This window comes from Zea mays, chromosome 6 (assembly GCF_902167145.1).
Source record: "Zea mays cultivar B73 chromosome 6, Zm-B73-REFERENCE-NAM-5.0, whole genome shotgun sequence".
Taxonomy (NCBI): Eukaryota; Viridiplantae; Streptophyta; class Magnoliopsida; order Poales; family Poaceae; genus Zea; species Zea mays.
In genome coordinates, this window is record NC_050101.1 from 141,309,617 (window position 1) to 141,325,041 (window position 15,425).

Consider the following 15,425-nt stretch of genomic DNA (forward strand, 5'->3'; position numbering starts at 1 on the left):
TTATATAAACATGCATATCAAGAATTCAGGTTTTACTACTCAAAACCTATAGGCAATTGGAAAGGATCTATGGATGGCTAAAGGAGGGTGAATAGCCTAATATAGTTTTCTACAAACTCATAACACTAGACAATTGTGTAGTAAAAGATAGAATTATAATGTTGCTTTTCTAGCCTATGCAACACAAAGCAAGCCCCTACATAAATATAGTTGAAAGAACAAATACTAAGCATACAACCACACAAGAATCAAGAACTTCACCTATCAACTAGTGAGGTAACAAGAGAGAAACTAAACAACAATACTATCTAGGATTTCGCCTCAAACAACCGTAGCCCCCAATTTTTTGGAGTTAATTAACAATCAATCTATCTTTTTCACGTTTGCTTCCAGGATCAACTTCATACTAAAACAAGCAACATACATAACATTACGTCGGACTTAAGATTATGTCCGACGGTCTGTTTGATAGCCGTCGGACATAAGCTTTTATGTCCGATGGCCGTCTATAGCCGTCGGATATAACATTACGTCCGATGGTCTCGAAGAAAGCTATCAGATATAATACAGTCGTCAGAAATTTCATCTTTTACTGTCGTGTGTCTCACCTGAATTAATTTAATCGCGGACAATTCGAGCTAACCCGCAGACTATCCAGAGCGTGGACCATCCAGGCCACATGGCTAGATTATCCGGCCTTCCCAGGTGCCACGTATGGTGTTCAAGAGCTGCAAATGCTGATGACAGGATAGCGGACCTGGCAAACTACTTGACCTTCCTATCGCCTCGGAACCATAAGCAGCTATCCTTCTGGCCTTTGAGGCTTTGACTATGGCAGACGCAGTGGTATTGCCTTGCCACGGACATTTGGTGATGGAGGTGAACACCTAGATCCTCCATTTTGTAGCTATAAATTTTGTTTTCAGCTTCCTTGAGATGACGACTCTGATGGAGTGTTTTCATCTTTCTTGAAAGCAGGCCTACTGAAATGGAGGGAGTAGGTGATCTGTCATACAGAGATGGCCTTCGACTGTAATTACTTGAGAATTTTTCAGAAGATACCCCTCTCAAATCCTCTTTATATGTACAAGAATATAAGTGGATCTTTCTTTATGGTGTAGCTCTATAGTGCGCTATCATTGCCTCATTGGGAAATTAAGCATTCAGTCAGACTCTCAAGATATGGACGTGAAGGATTTGAAAATCTAAACGAGCTGATCTGTATCTATGCGGAAGCAGAAGTTGAGCCTGGCCTGTGGAAGGTTTGGGCCGAGAAACCATTGGCTACAATACAATACAGCATTGAGTTCAAAAAAATACAATACAGTATTGACCGAAATAGAAAGCTAGTATCATCTGAAAAAGAAAACATGCGCAGTTTAAAGTGTTACAAATATCAGATACTACACTTCTCGCAGCTCAAACTTCATATCTTACACAAATGTAGAGCAAACCAACCCATATATAGCAAGCAATCAGTATATAATTACATACAAGCAAGCAGGTAAGCAACTAACCAAGCATCATAAATAAATTAACCAACTTCATCTGCATCGAAACCCTGCCGCCATCGTACGTATTTATATAGCTAGTTCGACTCTCTGTCGAGTAGGATGGCCTCTAGAACCCTGACGAACTCCTTAGGCGCGGTGAGCTGAGGGAAGTGTCCAGACGACTCGATCACCACCGTGTCCGCCCCCACGCCGCCGCACCCTGCCAGGGCGCGCTGCATGTATCGCGCGACGGCGAGCGGCGCCACGGCGTCGTGGGTGCAGTGCACGATGGTGCAGCGCGCCGCGACGTCCGGGAGCACGCCTCGGAAGTCGCTAGTGAGCACGGAGCGCAGGACGCGGAGCGCGGCGTCCGGGCGCATCGCCCCGAGCTGCTTGGCGAACTTGGAGACGGCGCCCGGGTGGTCCGGCCCCACGACGACCTCGGCGAAGCACGGCACCCACGCCGCGAAGTCCTCGTCGACGGCGGCCAGCATCGCGTCCACGTCCCCGCGCTCGAAGCCGCCCTCGTAGCCATCCTCGTTGATGTACCTGTACGAATGGTGAAAAAAGTGCAGTCAGTTATTAACCAAGGGGTGCTTCCACATAGAGAGCCACGGCGAGGGAGTTTTTTTATCTTAGCTTAAAAAGTAAGATCGAGTCATTATTTTAGGGCCAGTTTTGAAGCACCCAACTTCTATAAAACTAGTTTATGAAAACTAAGATAGTTCCAAACATACCGGTTTATATTCGAGTTTGTAGAAATTGGATTCTAAGTTTCTTAAAAACTAAGAAGCTAGCTAAAACCAGTTTATAAAAACGGAGTTGGTTCCAAACACCATAAACTAGTTTTTTTTCATAAACCGGTTTCTAAAAACTAAAGGTAAAAACCGGATTTTTAAAAACTAGGTTGCTTTTAAAATAGGGTCTTAAATGTACTCTATCTATACAAGCAGAGCGCACAAAATGATGACTTGGCCATATTTTTGCCGAAAAATATCGTAAACACCAACTAATAATGCATGTTTTCATATATGTAACTCCATTGTCCACTGCACTAATACTGCATAACATGGAAAAAATATCCATTTATTAAAATTAGCCGGAACGGTCAAGTTTTCTGTGCAAAAATTTCAGCTAACTTTACTACTAAACAATTTCAAATTAGTCCATTTCCTTAATGAGATTTTTCCTTTTACAAAAAATCTCTACGTACACTATTTAATTAAATAATATTATATATAGGCGATATTCTATGGTATGATAGGGACGTGATATTCTACGAGAAAAAATCATTAAAAAGTCGGTTTTCATTATTTTTATGTTAAAATTTTTACGTTCTAAATTATAAAATGTTTTAACTTCTTTAGATATATTATTTTAACTGTGTATCTAGATATATTGTATGTCTAAGTACATATGAAATACATATCTAAAAAATTAAAATATCTTATAATTTAAAATAGAGGAAGAAGTGATTCACTAGCAGATGCTCCTAGCTAGTTTATGAAATAACCATTAAAACTTTGACGTATCTCTCATATAGATATATAGCTCTCAATCATGACACGCACAATTCAAATTTTGAAAACTCATCTCGTAGAGAAAAAATAAATTTAATTCGTAAAGAGCACTAAGAAGCTAGAACCATTTGTCTAGAGAAGCCGGATAAAAAAAAAACTAGCTCCTAGTGGCCCCTCCTCCCACTCTCTATCTTGCCCTTCTCTCACCAATAAGAGCAACCGTTTTGTCAAATAATTTGTTAAAAAACACTAGCTTCTATAGAGAAGCTGTTCTTGAATATAAGCCGGAGCTAGAGTCAGACATTTTTTGAGGAGTGAGCCGTGCCTGCAAACAGGCCCTAGGTTCACTTATAAGGATTAGATGTATGAGATCATGAGGTCCGCGCGCTCCAGTGACTAGAAACCGTGTTAGATTTAGGAAAGTAAACACAAACATATTTAGGTCGAACTAAGGTCCTAAGCTCCTTGCGAATATATATGCATGGTTTCTTCCAAGTTCCGCGCGTGTCATCTGGTGGGCGTACCTCGGCGACGCTCCGACGAGCACGAGGTGGCTGAACAGGTCGCGCCGCGCGACAGACGCAATGCATCCAATCATGCCGGCCATGGAGTGGCCGACGAACGCCGCCTGGCGCACCCCCAGCTCGTCCATGAGCGCCACGAGCTCGTCCGCGAGCGCGTAGTACGAGGAGCAGTACCGCTCGCCACCACCGCTAGCGGCGACAGCACCGGAGAAGCTCCAGTCGAAGACGACGACGCGGAACCTCGCCGCCAGCGCCGGCACGACGTCGTCCCAGACGAAGCGGGTGCCGCCGTAGCCGTGCGCCAGCACCACAGTCTCCCCGTCTTCGTTGCCGAGCACCCTCGCGTTCATCTTCTTCAATTCCCAGTTCCGCCAGCAGGAAGCCTATTAGCTAGCTACGACTACTACGTACGACACAGCTACGTTAACCACACACAGCTTGCTGCTTCGGCTATCTATGGCGCGCGGTCGAGGAGAGAAGGCACGGCCGGGTGAGCTACACGTTTCATGTCAATTTATAGCGAGCTAGGGGAACTGAACTCCCCCATCATCATCAGCTAGGTAGCCCTCACTTAGATAAGATCGAGCGGAGAGACGAGACGGCAGCAGCGAGTTGAGGACGGAAGCGAATGATGGGCTGCACTGCACAATATTGAGAGGAATTCTATAACGAGAGGGACGTGGACAGCTGCATGAGCCACCGAGGTGGCAACAAAGGTGGTCATCACAAGAAGAGAGAGCCTTCATGTCCCATCACACCAACTGCTGAGGTTAATTGCCACCGGCCTCATGTCGACATCGGCTATGACGCCCCAGTGAAAAAGGTGTTGCTTGGCGCCTTGCGCCGGGTGACTGCGACACGGCAGATTCCCATCCGCTCCTGGGCTAGGGCTTCGGGCGGTCCGCTTTTGTCGTAGGTGAAGTCCATGCATGTGCTTATTGTACAGGAGCATCATATGTGTAGTGTTGCTCTTATTAGAGTCCCCCAACTGAAACTTTTTTTATATCACCACTGACCTATATATAATTTTCCAAAGGAAGCTGGCATCCATGGCCGAGCAGATCGATCAAGCTTGCTATGACTCTTAATACATAATCGAAGCACTCAAAGCTAGTGCATATATAATTTTTTTTACAAAATTGTAGCTATAGCCGGCGAGATAAACAAAATGCCTAAATTAAAATATATATACTTCAAAAGATATAGAATCTCAGAGAGGATCAATGAGAGTAAATAAAAGGTAGGTAAAATGGAGATGCCCATGCATGTCATCGATCATTTCAGTGCCAGCACTACCGGAATCGCGTTCTTTGCCGAGTGTCTAAGACACTCGGCAAAGGCTATTTTACACTCGGCAAAGGCTTTGCCGAGTGTAACACTCGGCAAAGATTTCATCGGCAAAGAGTTATTTGCCGAGTGTTTTTTTTCGGACACTCGGCAACTTTGCCGAGTGTCAAAAAGCACTCGGCAAAGAAAAACACTCGGCAAATTAAGAATCGAAAAAATTAAAAAAAACAGCAAAACATTTTTTAAATTCTAGGAACAACTCTCCAACCCTACCCTACTACCTTACCTGTTGCCCTATCATTTTTCACTATTATTTTGAATCAAACTTATATGTTTTGTAAATGGTAAGATTCGAACTCGCGACCTCTCTCTCGCGCATACCCTCCTATACCAATACACTACTACACCAATTATGTTTATACTACGTTTTCATTCCTCATGTACTATAACAAATCGAGAGTAATTTAATTATTTAAGGCACTAAATGAGTTCATTTGAAAATGTGACCAACTATAAAGTTGCATAACTTTTTGAGATCTAAAAGTTTTATTTTAATAGTTTCTACATCCGAGACCATTTATAAAATTTGAATTTTAAATTTAAAAACTTCACACGAAATTTTCAATGATAAGATGATTTCAAATCAAAAAATTGTCAACTACAAAGTTTCATTACATTTCAAGACCTACAACTTTTATTTTGGTGGTTTTTCCATCCGAGACAGTTTGAAAAATTCAAATTTTAAAATTCAAACATAGTTTTGCATAACAAGATGATTTCAAACTAAAACATTGTCAACTACAAAGTTTCATAACTCTTCAATACCTACAACTTCCATGTTGGTGGTTTTTCCTTTCGAAGTCGTTTTCAAAATTCAAATTTTAAATTTTTAAAATTCAGACATAGTTTTCGTTGACAATATGACTTCAAATGAAAAAAATGTCAACTATAAACTTCTATAACTTCTCAAGATCTACAAAGTTTATTTTGGTTGTTTGGTAATTTGTTTATCTCAGATGATGGTTCTAACAATATGCACAAATTCTATACGTCTCTCTCGTAGTTTCATAAACTACGAGAGAGATATAGGTTTTGTGAACAAATTTATTTTTATTTTGTCATATGAAGAAATGTTCAATATATAAATTGTACATCATGATGAGTTATACAAATTTGTAGTTGAAAACTTTTCCATTTGAATTAATTTACTACTTTAAAATGTGATTTTTAAATTGTCTTTGCCTAGTGTTGGAGAAAAAACACTCGGCAAAGAGCTTTTTGCCGAGTGTTGTATTTGTGACACTCGGCAATCGGCAAAGAAACTCTTTGCCGAGTGTCAAAAATAAAACACTCGGCAAAGAGCTTCTTCGCCGAGTGTTTTCTTTTTACCGAGGGTTTTTTGTGTGGCACTCGACAAAGAGCTCTTTGCCGAGTGCCCGAAATAAAACACTCGGCAAAGAATATGACACTCGGCAAAGAGCCAAATTCCGGTAGTGCAGGAGCCGAATATATATACAAACCGCAACACAGAGATTGGCGAGTTATCGCTTTGTTCTGTCCTTGGTAATTTTTTAAGCTGTATAGGAGCATCTCTGAACTGTTGGTCGGCCAAAATCTAAGTGCAAACTCTTCGAAACGACGTTATTGTCGCATCCAATGATATGATATATCTGCTACTTGTCTGGAAACAACAGATTATCATAATCAAACAATGTCATTGTCTTGCTGTTATTTACTCAAACATAAAGTTCTGTGCTGATTTAATTAGTTATGCATACTATTGAATCGTCATCACCTGATAGAAGGACTGTTTCAACACATGCATGCTGGCTAGTGGCTAGTTAATAAATCAGAGAAATAAATCTAGAGGCGAACCTGATGTTTGCCAGATTTTGTGATTGTGCGTGCGAACATGATGGAGTATCGGAAATGGCCAGCCATGCATGCATGTTCTAGAATGTATATATGTTAGTTCATCAGCAGGCCAAATGGAGTGCTCCTTCTCAATATACATGCATAAATCAAGCTAACCAAAAGGTGGTGTCAACTAGCTAGCTCATGAGAAATTACTATATTATGTATTATCTGTTTCTCATTCAGCTCTTGTACCATGCATATATAGAAAATAGGCTGACATATTATTAATTTGAAAAAGATGGTGATATATTTGAATGATTTATTGTGATTTGGTGATATATTAGGATGATTTATTTTATGTGAGATTTTTTGAATAGTTTATTACTACCCGAGAGACAATGTGCCCAATTCAACTTTTTTTTCTTCCTTGCAAACATGTCACTAGTATAGAGAAACTTTATAGAGGTGGTTCAAAACCCATTTTCACTAGCGTTTTCTAGAACCGCCAGCGCTGGTGGTTATTTTAGAACCGCCAGTGGAAACATATTTTCACTAGCGGTTCTCTTAAAGCCACTGCCAGTGCAAATATGTTTTCATTGACGGTTGTGTTAAGAGAATCGTAGTGAAAATAATGTTTCCACTAGCAGTTTTCTAGCCACCAATGGTAGTTTCTAGCCTGCTTTCAAATTTTCCAACAAAAATAAATTATATATATATATATATATTGACATTGATATTATTGGGAACTTACTTTCACTACCGGAAACAACTTTGCCAAATGTCTGAAGCACTCGGTAAAACCTGGAAAACACTCGGCGAAGGCTTTGCCAAGTCTGACACTCGGCAAAGAAGGCTCGACGAATTGTACATCGGCAACGGCTTATATGTCGAGTACTTTTTGCCAGGCACTCGGTAAATACTTTGCCGAGTGTCACCCGGTGCTCGGCAAAGAAAAGTCACCGTCACGGCACCAGGTGACGGCGACGGAGCCTGTGCCGAGTGCCCACCGCGTGAATTCGGCAAAGGCTCCCTCTTTACCGAGTGTCAGCTGTACTGACACTCGGCAAAGAAGCTCCCTGTGGGCCCCTTTTACCAGTTCGGTTGCCCACGTTCTTTTATTTTGTGGCAAATTCCTTTGACTCCTTTTTTTGGCTCGACTTGCAGAGTTCCCTAGCACTTATATGAACATAGTTAGCAACTAAATCAATTGACTAAATGCTAGAAACATATCTTTATCACTGTGATCCATAATAGTTTGTAATATGCTCAAACTCAAGCTCAAATGCCACTTTACTTGCACAACGAAGTTAGTAGCCAAATAGCAGCGCAAGAAACATAACACAAAGTAAGTGCAACTTCTTTTAGACACTTAAACTTCTTGTTTTTGTTTTGCCCAAGGTTGCACTTTTTTGTCCTTTAATCCAACTCATTTGGACTTCGCATCTTCAACTTGCTTGATTAGATATTGTGCTCATGCTCATAACAAGATGGTTAGTTCATAGTGGTGTGTTGAGCAGTTAATCACCAAAACACTTAGAAATGGCCCAAGGGCACAATTTCTTTTCAATCTCCCCCTTTTTGGTAATTTATGCCAACACACACCTATGGCAACTCAAACTTCTAACTTAACCAATTATGAGCCAACTTTTACAAATTGAAGTCAAATCAAACAACAATAGAATAAGAATAGGATTTTCAATATTCAGATCATTTTGCCACCACTTGGTTAACTTAATTTCAGTGCCTGCCAAATACCGCTCTCATAAGTCAGCCACAGCTCCAACTTTAATTTCAAGCACCAGATTTTGAGGATATCTTGCAAATTTCAACGTAATAGGCACGCTGCAGCTGTAGAAACTACGTGTGCAATTGATTATTGTTCATTGGAAATCCACCTAAAGGCTCAAGCAATGTAAGCATTGTTGTGTTACAAGTTTGCAACTAAGGATGGCAAACTATTTGTATTGTGCCAAGCAACAAATAACGGCAACACGATTTTGAATGTGCACCCACACTGATACCGCAGGCAGCGACACACAAATCCGAAAACTACTACTAGTGAACTACCATCATAGATTCACAGAATGCAAGCAAGGTCCTTACTGATAACTAAACCAAATGATATGTTAATGAAACAAGAAGTGCGAATGATCCACCTCAGAAGCCGCAGCATTCAGTACAACCATAAACAAAAAGCAAAGCTTATGTCAACCGCCAAATGATAGGGAATGGAATATGGAGAGCCTCGTCGATATCCAGATCATAGATCCAACAGTTACAGGTAAAGTTTATTAATGGGCCTTACTGATTTAGTATCACACACCCAACACCCGACACACATGGACATGGGACATAATCACAAAGGGAAAACCAACTCAGACAACAAGCAATCAAAGGCTGTAAATAACTTTTGAAATCTAGTATGAAGGTTCGCTGAGAAAGTTTCAAAAAGATAGTCGATGCCTTGAGGCATCGAGACCTTCTGAACTCGATAAAGAATGCATTTACATCTATGGTTCTGGTTGCATCTACATCTGAATCCACCCTGGACATTCTCATCTTTGATTGTGCCCATGGGTCGCATATCATCTTTCATAGTGATTTACATCGAAATTAGATGTTTCAAAATCCGAATGCACCTCTGGTTTTTCTGGCTTTATATAATCATTTCTCCACCCTTTATCCATCACCATGTAATTTCCCAACAAATTTCAATATTCATCGATCAATTCACTTCATCTAGCCATTACTGGTGGCCTAGGCGGTGATGCGGGGAATGGACCTCATCCTCGTGGATGCGTCACAATCCCTGGCAAAGCACGAGCCCTTCCACCTCCTCATCCACAAGCTATATGGACAATTGGTGCACCCAGCTCATGGCCTTCGCCTCGAGCCACCCGACTGTCCCCATCGTCGACGCACCTGGCGCCATTGACTGCCTCTACAATCCTACTTGGGCCTTGGCAAGCTCCATCAGTTGCTTGTGCTCCAAGAGTTTGTCAAGCCCAGTGGCGTCATCTACAATGTCTACATCGGCGGCAACAACATCACTTGCGTCAAGTGCCGCAGCCTACCCGATGTGTGCCCGATGATGACGCATCCGCCCAGGGATCCATCTCCTTCTCCTACATCTTGGACCTACCCACTATCGATGATGACCTTGCTATCGGCGACGTCAATAAGGAGCCAGTGGAGGTGCTGGTTCACCCTGTCATCGGTGACCCATGCAGCCCTTGAGGAGACCAAGGCGCTGGCCTAGGGTGTGAGACCTAGGTCACTCAGCAGCGTCGCTGTTGTGCTCGATTCTAGGCGACTCGTAGACAAACCATAGGAACATGACACACGAGGGTCACACTGACCCGCCTGCCGGACCGCTACGTCTCTTGGCGATGTCGTAGTGGCGTTGGGTGTTGAGCGACTCATAGACGAACCACAGGAACACGTTGGGTGTTTGGTGGATTAGTGGAGGTTATGTGTGTATGGATGATTTGGTTGGGTGGGTTTTGTAAAGTTTAAACTGATAAATTATATAGTGGTATAGATAATTGTCAACACCAATATATATTGACCGGTATTAACCGGTGCAGGGCTTATGATACTGTCGGAGAGGAAATCTCCCCGGCCGGGTGGCGGATTGCACCCGCCCTAAATCCTAAAGAGAGGAGGGGCCTAAGCGTTTTGCTTGATTGATGGAGAGAAGGAGCAGTACACAAGAACACACGAGGGTTTTGAGTGGTTCGGGCCGCCGGAGCGTAATACCCTACTCCACTGTGTGATGTATTGCTTGGGAGCTTGTATGAACTTGTGAGTGTCTGCCTAAAGTTAGGTCTGAGTGACCCCTCCCTTGTAGCGTCGTGTGCCTCCCCTTTTATAGCTGAAAGGGGGGCATGCACAAAGGGACTGGGCCCCGACATGTGGGCCTAGAGACAAAATGTATATATAACACTTGAAGCTTCTAATGTTCGCTGCTGGGGCAATCTTCTCATGCCCTGACGCTGGAGATCTGCGCATCCTTGACGTGCTGGGGAAGCTTCTTGCGAAAGAGAATATGAGTATAGCGTGCCGCTTGGCACTGGCGCACTGTTTGCCAGCATACCCAGCAGGCGCGCCGCCTGTTGGATGACCTTGACGCCGCCTGCCAGTGGATGACGGGACGCATTAAATGCTGAGAGGGCACGTCGCCCGTCAGAGCAATGGCAGGCGGTGCGTCTTTTCCTCAATAAATGCAGGGGTTGCACGACTTCCCGTCAGGTTCGGCCCGGTGGCTTATGTCATGGGCCACAAGCAGCGGGTCTCCACCTGAGCGGGAAGTGGAGGGCAAGGCCCGCACACGTATCAGTACCGGACCCCTGCACACACCAGGGTCCTCCTCGTTCCGGGACCCTGCTGGAGTTCGGACCTACCCGGAGGCTCCAGACTTATATGCATATAGGGGTCCGGTGTCCCTCTGTGGGGGTCCGGACTTACCGAGATGTGGTGTCTCTCCTTGCCACGTGGCGCCCTTTGGCCCGCCTCACCCGGTGGGGTCAGGCGTCGTCCTCCGCGTGGCTAGGAGACGTTGCATGGGTGTGGCGTCTTCATACTGTAGGAGAGGGTATCCCTGATTTAGGGTACCGACAGATACCCGTTGGATTTGAATCGTACGACTTAGATTAAAACAGAGGGTTCGAGATGACGGTTTGGCTGATGGTGGCCATCTTCACGACAGTGCATCACCGGAGTAGCACATACCTGTTGATTTCGAGTGCCTCTAGTGATTAGATCTAATTGAGAAGACTAAACACATAATGGCAAACTCAATGGAAGGGGATTTGTGGCATCGAGGCGACTGAGTGACATCACACGGTGACAGATACCATGGTGGCAATGGAGGAACAACGATCAGCATTACTCAGGATGCCTCAAGGCTTAATTAGGATCAAGGAGGCGCATGATAGAACTAGTAACTTAGTACGATGCTCCTGGTAAAATTCTTGGCGTTGGAGAACGAACAACAGTGTATGGCCATGGCAGAGAGGTACGACGGTTCGACGACTTCCATGGGAGAGGGCAACACAGAATGGTAGAGTTCGACCGGATAGCTAGGTGTTCTAGCATACTAAACCTCGGTGACATTTCTAGGTATCATTTTAAAGGCGATTAAGTCATGGTGAACTTAGAACATGGCAACAACTTCCAACAATGGCTCCAAGCGCCGCTAGGGCTTAGGTTATTGCGATAAGATGGGATAGACGGGTGCTCCTCTCGGGCTTTCATAGTCCAGACCGAAGACTAGAATTCTAGGGAACGGCCAGGATAGGACGGCACGAAAAGTGAATCCTCGCTGAAAAGGAATACTCGATCTAGATGAGGATTTAGCAAAGTATCAGAATTGGATCACCAACTATCCTTCCAAGAACGATGGTGGGTTAGAGACTTGGAGTGGATCCCGATGGAGTCTCGGTCAATTACGCACGCTCGTGCGGTGCAATGGGAGCGCACGGAGAGGGATGATAGATGGGCTCCACTGGTCAGCGGCTACGGCTACGGTTAGGTGCTATGGTGGTGTGGCTAAGCCATGGGGTCCATCAGTCAGTGACTCAGAAAGAGAAAACGGTGTGGGCTCTAATGCTAACAGGCCGACAACCACTTTGCCGCCCTAGTGCACCGTTCTTATCCTTTTCTATTTTTCCGATTTGAGTTTTGAAAAAGAAATAGCAATTGAATTCAAAGCAAACCAAACAAATTTGAATTCACTCAAATAAATAAATTCTGTGGCATGAATGCATCACTCAAGTTTGATATCAAAACTTTTATAAATTTTTTATTATATAAAAATAATTAATATCATGCTCCTCAAATTAAACTAAAGACATATGATTTGAAATTAGGGTGTTACAATGATCAATTCTAAAATGATTTAATTGGGTATATCTCATATGTACACCATGTCAATTAGATTTTATTTATGAATTATGTAATTTTTAGCTTCGTGAATTGTGTAATTTTTTTATGTTTTATAAATTATTGTAATTAGATATATTTTTATTTTAATAAAATGATGTGTTTCATTGCAATTAAAATTCAGTAAAAGAAAAGCTAATGTGTAATTAGTATGATGTAAACTGAGGCTAAAAGACGACGCACCGGAGTGTTGAACTAGATAACGTGTAATGATGGTTCGTACTAAAACATACACTACCGGAATCCGTGGCTTTGCCGAGTGCTTTTTGTCGGGCACTCGGCAAAAAAACCTTTGTCGAGTGCCGCACTCGGCAAAGTCTAGCTCTCGGCGAAGAATGTTTTTACCGAGAGCAGGACTCTCGGTAAAGAATTACACTCGGCAAAGACACACTTGCCGAGCGCCAAACACTCGGCAAAGGCGGCGCTCGGCAAAGGGCCGTCAGCAGCCATCTACAACTGATGGCCGTTAGCTTTTGCCGAGCGCCAAGCGTGGACACTCGGCAAAGATGCTTCTTTGCCGAGTGTCCATCAGCTGGCACTCGGTAGAGAAAGCTTTGCCGAGTGTCAGTTCTGGACACTCGGCAAAGTATATTTTTTATATTTTTCTTTTCCCAACCAAACTTTTTGTGGTATGTTCCTACACTATGTAGACCTACATGTACCATTTTGGGACAATTATAACAGTGTTTTCTATAACTACTGGATTTAGTTCGTTTATTTGAATTTCTTCGAAAAATTCACATTTGAACTACAAGTCACTCGAAACTTGGAAAACCGTGAATGCAAAAATGATATCCATGCTATTTAGCACAAGTTACGACCGACTTCAGGAGTGGACCGGAAACTTCGAGCACCATGCTCACTAAACATGGCCGTGAACTTGTCATCCAGCTGTTTAAAAATTGTACAAAACACAAACAAAGTCAGAAAATCATGAAACTTGTCCACATGTCATGATATCATATGTAGAGGCTATGATAAAATTTTGATAATGTTTCGAGAAAGTTGTTAGACACTATGTGTAGAAACCTAGGAGAACTACACATGAAATCATAGAGTTTCAATGTAGTTCTCCTAGGTTTCTACACAAGTGTAGGAACATACCACACAAAGTTTGGTTGGGGAAAAAATAAAAAATATACTTTGCCGAGTGTCCAGAACTAACACTCGGTAAAGCTTTCTCTACCGAGTGCCAGCTGGTGGACACTCGGCAAAGAAGCATCTTTGCCGAGTGTCCACGCTTGGCGCTCGGCAAAAACCCTAAGTCCAGTTTTTGCCAAGCGCCTGTCAGTCGGCACTCGGCAAAGTATATGTAACACCCCAGGTGTTTATATTCTGCTCGACAACGAGTACGGATTTAAGCACGTGATATCAGTAAATAAGACGGACACTAAGGTCTAATTATTTTTGCCTATCGTGATTTTAATATCGCATCTGTTCCGTCTGTCGCGAGTGCGACGTCGTTTTTATTTTTATCTATCCGGGCTCTTCCGAAATTTTCGTGTTATTCGGAACGTAGTCGTTCCGAACATCGGTGCGTCCGGTGATTATTTAAAACTCATCGCCCGCGCGAATACGAATTCGGAAGTCCGAACTCACTCGGATGGTTTTATCCCGGATAAATTAATTTGAACTCTACAACTAAAAATTGTTCGGGGCAAAATAATTTGTATCGCGCGTCATCTGAACGAAATCGTGCGCGCGAATATGATTCAATTTATTCGTCCGCATGCTGTTTGACGACGAAATCACGTATACATTAACGGCTCTGGTTTCGGCTAATTTCGGTCGAATCATGCAGAGCAGATTAAAATAGCGAAGCCAAACTCGTGTCGATTTGGTCCGTTTACATCGTGGCTAGAATAGTCACGAAAATTATCTAAACGAATTTTAGTCAGAATCGTAAACCTCGGATGTTCCGTTTCGAGATCCGAGAAAATAATATGCGTAGTCAATTGCCACTGTTGGGCCTATGCTTCGTCGCCGAAGGTCTTATAGAAAGAAGTAGTCCTCGGATGAAGCTGTTTGTATAAGATAGCCGAAGGTTCCTCTTCGTAAAGCTTCGGCGTTACAAACCGACTTAAAGATAGAATGACCTTTTAGTCCATAAAGGTCTGAGTCAATGTTGTAAGTTTTTATAAGGGGCATACTTGTAATTCCTCACAGGCTGCGTCCTGTGCCTATAAATAGTGAACAGTATTCCGTTACTGTTCGGGCATTCGATTAATTGCAATCGCATCTCTCGGAATTCAATTCTTTGCCAAGGCAAAGGTATTATTGTATTCAATGATTTTATATATCAAGTAAATGCAATGTAATTCATCTATGACATGTTTATTCCTCTTATACCTTTTATTTTATGTCATTTTATAATCTTTACCGAAATTTTATTACGAAGGTCCGAGCTTCGTAGTTATGCTTTTATCAACCTTCGTCTAGGATTCATTATTCTCAAAAAGAATAATGTTTCACAGACGAAGGACATTGACATTTAACATTTTATGTTGCCTTGTTCTTAATTCTAAGCCTTTGAGAACAAGTCTCCAACATTGGCGCCCACCTCCGGTGAACTCACTTCCACTTTTTGAGCTGATGGCTTCGTTCAACGACCAAGCTGGAGCTGCTTCGGACCCGAAGCTGGTGCTCCCGATCACAGGTGGCTCGTCCTCAGAGCCAGCTAACAAGAAGCAGAAGAAAGAAGCACAGAGAAGGGTACATCATGTTGGGGTGCAAGGACCTTTCATCAAGTCAAGATGGTCTCACATTCCCATCACCTTCTCCCAAGAGGACCTTCAGCTCAA

General features: G+C 42.9%; 1 protein-coding gene across 1 annotated transcript; it reads right to left on the reverse strand.

Moving 5' to 3' along the window:
• Positions 1-1,588: 1,588 nt before the first annotated feature.
• On the reverse strand, positions 1,589-9,256 carry LOC103631447 (strigolactone esterase D14). Its single transcript, XM_008652358.2, has 3 exons — positions 9,161-9,256; positions 3,538-3,890; positions 1,589-2,042 (listed from the first exon to the last, which is right to left on the reverse strand). Exons 1-3 carry the CDS (start codon positions 9,254-9,256, stop codon positions 1,589-1,591), a joined length of 903 nt encoding a protein of 300 aa, XP_008650580.2.
• Between the last annotated feature and the right edge of the window lie 6,169 nt (positions 9,257-15,425).

Excerpts from the sequence above, each read along its gene's own strand:
- LOC103631447 (XM_008652358.2), bottom strand. The coding sequence starts at position 9,256 with ATGGGCACAATCAAAGATGAGAATGTCCAGGGTGGATTCAGATGTAGA. Across the intron at positions 3,891-9,160 it reads TTCTTTATCGAGTTCAGAAG|AAGATGAACGCGAGGGTGCT; the intron begins GTCTCGATGCCT and ends TGGGAATTGAAG. Across the intron at positions 2,043-3,537 it reads CTCGTCGGAGCGTCGCCGAG|GTACATCAACGAGGATGGCT; the intron begins GTACGCCCACCA and ends CCATTCGTACAG.